Here is a 7,406-nt window from a genome sequence, read left to right as displayed (position 1 = left end):
AGGATTTCAATAAGCCCATCCAGGAGGTGCTTGTTGAGATGACTGGTGGAGGAGTGGACTATTCCTTTGAGTGTATTGGTAACGTGAAGGTCATGGTGAGTGTGTTTGGCTTCATTCCTTTCTGTTTGAGGAGCTGCTTTTTATAACAATGTAGTTTCTTACAGATTAACAATTGTGGGTTTGGGGGGAAAGAAAAGTCACTTCTGATAAGAATTATTCTAATGGAAGAAGGGAAAAATAACTACTTGAACTACAACTGAGAAACAATTCAAGAATAGCTCAGGGAAAGATGAAAAAAGATGTTTCTTTGCCTTTCAATCCATGAGAAATACACGTCTCATTAAACTGAAAGGTGGAATAATGCAGTTGTAAAGAACGTGGGCTTTGGAATTAGATACACTTTCTACTTAATCTATGACCTTGAGGGAACAAATTCTCTAAACTTCAGTTTCTTCTTTTGTAAAATGCAGCAGATACAGATTACAAATCTCTAATTCCAAAATCCAAAATGCTCCAACTTACTGAGCACCAACATGACACTCAAAGGAAATGCTCATTGGAACATTTCAGATTTGGGGTTTTCAGATTGAAATGCTCAGGCAATCAGTTTAATACAAATGTTCCAAGTCTGAAAAAATGTGAAGTTCAGAACACTTCTGGTCTCAGGCATTTCAGATAACGGAACTCAGCAAGCAGCAACCTCATGTGCTTAACACTGTAGAGACTGAGTCAAAGCATTAGTGTTACTTCTCCTGCCTGCTTTTATAAACTAAGTCATTATCATTTTCAGCTACAATTTACTTTTAAAAATAGAAACCAAATAAAAGCTTTAAATTCTTTCAATTTGTGTTAATATCTAGCCAGGTGAATTTTTTAAACTATCTTATTAAAATGTCATTGTAATACAATTCAACATACTAAGTATTAAGTTTGCTACAGCCCCTTCCCTGATCAAAGTTTCTGGAAAAGCAGTTATTCTCAGCAGAATGCACTGCCTTCTGTGATTTGGGTGTACTCTGCTTGCAGAGAGCAGCACTTGAGGCCTGCCACAAAGGCTGGGGCGTCAGTGTGGTGGTTGGAGTAGCTGCTTCAGGTGAAGAGATATCCACCCGTCCATTCCAGCTGGTTACAGGCCGTACATGGAAAGGCACTGCATTTGGAGGTAATTGGACAGATGAGACGAATACATTTTCTCTTTTGTTATTTCTATTGGCAGATTTGAATCCCAGCCTAATTTTTTTATATGAACCAAAATCTCCATGGGCTAGCTTCTCTTTGTAAGTTGTTTGGTGCAAGGTTATTTCAGTAGGAGGGTTTCAAACTCAATTAGTATTACCCTGGGGCCGAGGGGGTGCTCAGTTCCTCCTAAAGCACATTGTCACTTGTAGTCATTCACTACCTGTGGATAAGCCAGCAAGAAGAGGGCAGTACAGAAAGAAAACTCTCACACTCAGTTATTTGCAGTGGAATAATGGGTAATGGGTAAGGCTCACAGAGGCAGGCAACTTCACGTGCTCAGTAAGTAGCAAGGAAGTGCTACCTTGAAGAAGACCTCAGGGGTCTCTTACTGAGCATGAAAAATGTATACATATACATATAACATAGCACAGAACAAAAGTTAATTATAAACAGAAACTCTAACCTTATTACTCAACATAAGAATAAGTCTTTTTTTTATCATGGTAATAAAGAATGAGAACTTCTTGGGAAGGGGGTGGGAGAGGGGAGCTATGGGGGGAGGAAGTGTGATTGGTGGGGTCACCTCTATGGTTAATCTTACAAGGGTACAAGTGAATCTTTCTAAAAGCAGAGTATGAATGTCTTGACTCAGTAACTAAGAAAATGACATGAAGGTTATGTTAACCAGTTTGATGAGAGTATTTCAAAATGTATATGAAAACAGCACACTGTACCCCATGATTGCATTATTGTGCACAGTTATGCTATAAGATATAAAAAAAAAATTAAGATTAAAAAAAGAATGAGAACTTCTTAAGAACAATGTCATATAATCATAAGGTCAAAAAGTTACAAAAGAAATGGGCACAATGCTTAGGAGGTAAACTTTAGCTTCCTTAACTCTCCCTGTTGGTCCCATTCTATACTTTGACTTCCCAGCAGGTCTTAATCTGTAATTGCTACACATACCTTTCAGACCACGGTGGTGGAGGGGCAGGGGTCTGCAGGAGTCTAGGCTGATGTCAACAGACTCAGGAATGTTCTGTCCCTGATCTTAAACCCTTACCTCTAACTCACAGTCACTTGTTATACATTCTTTTTAAAAATATATATATTAGTTTTTTCTGTTAATGAGGAAGTAGTTGTGGGTAGTGTGGGGGTGAGAAGCAGTAGTATCAGCACATCATGTTGGGGGCTTAGGTAGGTTGTCAGATTTTCACTCATTTTGATCAGAAAGTGCAGTGATTACTGGATGTGATCATAATTCTGTCTGAATAGTATTGATTTGAGCAGTAACCAATACTGAGTCTTAAGATGAAAATATTAGACAAAACCTTATAACTATTAAAAAAGCAGAGCTGATCACCTTTCCCTTGAACGATCCAAAAAGTGTTTGGTAGTTTGGGGTTGCTGGGAAGTAGTTTCTGTCTTTTTCAGGGCTGCTCAGCTAGAGAAAGGACATCAAAACATGTTTGTATATCCCAGCTGTTGTGAATGAATGAAATCTAAAGTTTTTATAGGCTTTTTAAAGCTACATTACTATTTCACTATCCTGTTATGAAAAAAATCACATAGCATGAGTATTAAATGATAGATGTTTAACATGTCTATTACAATCTCCTCCTTCATATTATGCCAATTTTTTTGAAGGCTAGAAGATTTGGAAAGTATGTTGAATGAGGGGTTTGTCTGAAGTTTTCCTTCTTTATACTACAGAATTTGCCTTATTAACTGTTGATTTGACTCTGTTCTCCAGAGCTGCAGATGTGTGCACAGCTGAGTATTTAGAGCAGACTGGTTAAGTCATACATGTTTCTTGGGGGCACATCTCAGGGTCATGGCTGTATTTGAAGAGCATTCTGAGCCAGAGGTCTTATTAGTAGCCTCTGGATCAGTGGTTCTCAACCTTCCGAATGCCACGATGTACTTTCATTGTTACAAAGGGATTGCAACCCACAGGTCGAGAACCGCTGCTCTGGATGAACCTAGCACATGCTGGCTGGGAAATTTGCTGGAGCATTAGGGTACTGCTAAAATATGACCCAAAGATAATAGTCATCTTTCCCTAAAGCAGTGATTTTCAACCGGTGTGCCAGGAAAATTTTTAAAGATCATTAATTAATTTTTAAAGATTCAAAGCACGGTAAGTATATTCTCTTTCTTACTCTTTTTCTTGACCAACATAATTGAAGTGTGTGGTGGAAGTTTATAGGTTCAGGTGTGCCATGAGATTAAAAAAAGGTTGAAAAACACTGCTCTAGAGGATGAGCATGGCTTCAGTTATATTAGTTACCAGGAGATTGGAAGGAGAAAGAAAAGTCCCCTCAGTTTTGTGAGGGACAAAATAATTAGTGGAGGACATATAGAGGAAGATTTGGAACAGGCTCAGAAGAGCTTTGACATATGTTCCAAAGCATTCTTAAAGAGTGATAAGTCTTCTGTGCTGATTTATTCCGTCTTTAGATACAGGAATTGAAGCATCTACTTTTACTTAAAATCTTATTTATGGCTCGGCGCCTATAGCTCAAGTGGCTAAGGGCCAGCCACATACACCAGAGCTGGGGGGTTTGAATCAAGCCAGGGCCTGCCAAACAACAATGACAACTACAACCAAAAAAATAGCGGGGCATTGTGGCGGGCACCTATAGTCCCAGCTACTTGGGAGACTGAGGCAAGAGAATCACTGAAGCCCAGGATTTGGAGGTTAGTGTGAGCTGTGATGCCATGGCACTCTACCCGGGGCAACAGCTTGAGGCTCTATCTCAAAAATAAATAAATAAATAATATCTTATTTAGCTAAAGATTTTTACTCTTTCGGTTTCATAGTTTTCTATTCTGAGATGCTCTCCTTATTTTATTATCAAATTTAAAACCAAGGAAATAGTTTTTCCTTGGCTAGTTTTTCTATTTTTAGTAGAGATGGGGTCTCACTCTTGCTCAGGCTGGTCTTAACTCCTCAGCTTAAGCAGTCTATCTGCCATGGCCTCCCAGAGTGCTAGGATTAATAGGCATGAGCCACCACACCTAGCCAAGAATTCAGTAAGTCTTAATATAGAAAAAGGAAAATACTCAAAAAAGTATTTACTTCTTAACTACAGATATGTGTAAAATCTCCCTCTCTATGCTAATGTTGGAGTTTTTCATTCTTTAAATCATCAAAAACTTCGTTCTCTTAAATATCTTTGTGTCACCCACTAAGTAGTAAGTACCCTGTAGAAATTTGTTGAACAAACTAATGAATGGATGTATGATTTTTTTTAGGATGGAAGAGTGTAGAAAGTGTTCCAAAGTTGGTGTCTGAATACATGTCCAAAAAGATAAAAGTTGATGAATTTGTGACTCACAGTCTGTCTTTTGACAAAATTAACAAAGCCTTTGAACTGATGCATTCAGGGGAAAGGTAAGCTTTGTCTTTAAGCTTTAATATAGAATGTATAATAAATTGAGGATTTTATTGGGGAAGGTAGTTCATAACAATTTTGATGTCTTTTTAAAAAGGTGTTATTGGCTTGACACCTGTAGCTCAGCAGCTTGGGTGCTGGTCACATACCCTGGGGCTGGTGGGTTCGAACCTGGCCAGGGCCTGCCAAATGACAATGACAACTTACAACCAAAAAAAATAGCCAGGCATGTGGCAGGTGCCTGTAGTCGCAGCTACTTGGGAGGCTGAGGCAAGAGAATAGCTTAAGCCCAAGAGTTCAGGTTGCTGTGAGCTGTGATGCCACAGCACTCTACCAGGGGCAACGTAGTGTGAGTCTCAAAAAAAAATAAATAAAATAAAAAGGTGTTATTCAGAACTCATTGCTTCCTTCTCTTACAGCATTCGAACTGTTGTAAAGGTTTAAATTTACAAAAGAAAAATGTGTCCATCCTGTCTTGGAGTCTCGTGGCAAGCAGCCTGACAGGAAGAAGCTCTTCCAAGTTCACAGCCTCTCAGACCTTCAGTGACTACTGTAGGCAATAATGTTATATGTGTAATTCGTAAATTGTAATTGAGGACAACTAATTCAGTCATAAATCTGTTTTCTGTACTCTCCTTCCCGTAAATAATGGCTCTTTGATTAAAGAATATTTTAACATAATAAAATTTCTACAATTCTACAAGTTGGAGTGTTTGTTTTACGCTGTATTCATTGTCATGGTTCATCTCTTGTTACCTTCATTCTATAAAGGAAGAGTCAGGGCAGCAGTGACTAAGCCTTCTCTGATGCCATCCACAGCACCATTCCCTTAACTTTTAAGGGTCTCAGGCCTATTGGTTAAAGAACAGATTTCCTTAGCCATCAGCAGCAAAGTTAATCAAACCCAAGTCTGCTTTTGCGAGATTATCTTCTTGAAGGCAGGTAGCATGTCTTGTTCACACCTGTATCTCAAGTTCCTGTATCTGGGCCATGGAGGGGGGAAGGGCTTGAAAATTTGTCATTGAAATAGCCTTCCAAAAAAAAAAAGAAATAGCCTTCCATACCTAAATAGGTGAGTATGTGTTGGTGGTGGCTATATGAACTATTTCCAGTATAGTATATTTCAGAACTTGAACAACCAAATTCTCAACTCCTGCTTTTGTCATTTCGTAACATTTTGGCACCTCCAGATCACACTCCCTTTCCAGTGGTAACTCTATCCAAACTGATGTTTATCTTTTCATGTATATTGTGATGTTTTTACTATATAGACATAATCCATAAGCCCTCCAGTCTTCAGTTTTGTTTTGTGTGTTTTTAAGTCTTAGACTGCCTCATTCTGCAGCTTACTTTCATTCATGATTTTGTGATTAATCTATGTCGTGACACCCTTATAAATTTTATTTTTATTTTTTTGCGACAGAGTTTCATGTTGTTGCCCTTGGTTCTCCTGTATCAGCTTCCCAAGTAGCTGAGACTACAGACACCTGCCACAATGCCTGGCTGTTTTTTTGTTGTTGTTCAAGTAGTCGTTTAGCTGGCCTAGACTGGATTGGAACCTGCCAGCCTCGGAGTATGTGGCCATCACCCTATCCGCTGAGCTGTGGGCACTGCCACTGGCCAGCTACTTTTAAATACAGGGTCTTGCTCTTGCTCAGGCTGGTTTCCAACTGGATAGCTCAAGCAATCCGCCTGCCTCAGCCTCCCAGAGTGCTAGGATTACAGGCGTAAGCCACTGTGTCCAGCTTTCTCATTAATTTTGGTACCATGTAGTAGCATTCAATTATATGAACTACCATAATTTATCTGTTCTCAATTGATGGCTTAAAGTTGTTTCCAGAATTCCTGTCTTACTAACAACACTGCAATAGAACATTCCTGTGCATTATGCCCAGTGTGTTGGTTACTTGGGATGCACATGTGGAATAAACACATCTTACCCTGCTAGACATCCCCATATTGCTTTTAAAGTGCTTGTAAACTTTTGTCAATTAGATGGGTGTGAAATGTTTCATTGACTTAGGTTTGCATTTTTCACAATTACAAATTAAACCTTTCATCCTTTTGCCCACTGTATTTCCTTCTTTTATGAAGGATCTGTTCATATTCTTTGCTGATCTTTCCATTGAGTTTATTTTCTCCTTTTCTGTATAATTTTTAAGAGTTCTTTATTCTAGACACCAACCCTCTGTCAGTTATATGTGTTGCAAGTATCTCCTCCTAGTCAGTGGTATGGCTTTTTACTTTATGGTATGTTGTCGAACAGAGTTTTTATTTTAATATAGTCAAATCTATCCTGATAGATTTGTTTTAATCCTGAGAAGTATAAAGAAGCAAACAAATGAGCCAAGATCCTACCATCCTAATAATCCATTGACATAGAAAGAAATACAGGAAAGCAATATACCTAAGGGTTAGAAAATTCAGAGTCAGGAGATTATATAATGAGAAAGAAAAGCTGTATGCTTCCAAACACTTGCTAAAAACAAGTGACCACTGTTGGGATTCTCATGTATCTTTCCATAAGTTACTACGTACATAATGGCCTTTATACAAATGCTTTAAAATAACACAAAGGATATAGAATGAGAAAGAAAAGCTAAACACTTCCACCTAAAAAACAAGTGACCATTGTTAAGATTCTCACATATCTTTCTGTAAGTTACTGACATTTATACACATGCTTTAAAATAACACAAAAGGAAAACTTCTAACAGTATCCTGTGCTTTTTTTGCTTTTTCCACATGATAGCATGTTTTAGACTTTTTCTGACAGTACATAATATTTGCCATGCACATAAGTATATTTTAGTTGGACTGAAGTAT

The 7,406-nt window shown here is 38.2% G+C and overlaps 1 protein-coding gene across 1 annotated transcript in view; it reads left to right on the top strand.

Moving 5' to 3' along the window:
- Positions 1-5,280, top strand: part of ADH5 (alcohol dehydrogenase 5 (class III), chi polypeptide) — a 15,147-nt gene extending 9,867 nt beyond the window's left edge. The window contains exons 8-11 of the mRNA XM_012810554.2: positions 3-95; positions 1,027-1,162; positions 4,441-4,579; positions 5,000-5,280. Of these exons, the coding sequence (XP_012666008.2) occupies positions 3-95; positions 1,027-1,162; positions 4,441-4,579; positions 5,000-5,024 (393 nt within the window). The 3' untranslated portion in view covers positions 5,025-5,280. The remainder of the gene's footprint in view (positions 1-2; positions 96-1,026; positions 1,163-4,440; positions 4,580-4,999) is intronic.
- Positions 5,281-7,406: the final 2,126 nt, after the last annotated feature.

The sequence above is a fragment of the Otolemur garnettii genome, unplaced genomic scaffold (assembly GCF_000181295.1).
Source record: "Otolemur garnettii isolate 467f Iridium unplaced genomic scaffold, OtoGar3 scaffold00137, whole genome shotgun sequence".
NCBI lineage: Eukaryota > Metazoa > Chordata > Mammalia > Primates > Galagidae > Otolemur > Otolemur garnettii.
Note: the sequence above shows the minus strand (reverse complement) of the source record. Positions and strands in the feature narration are given on the sequence as shown.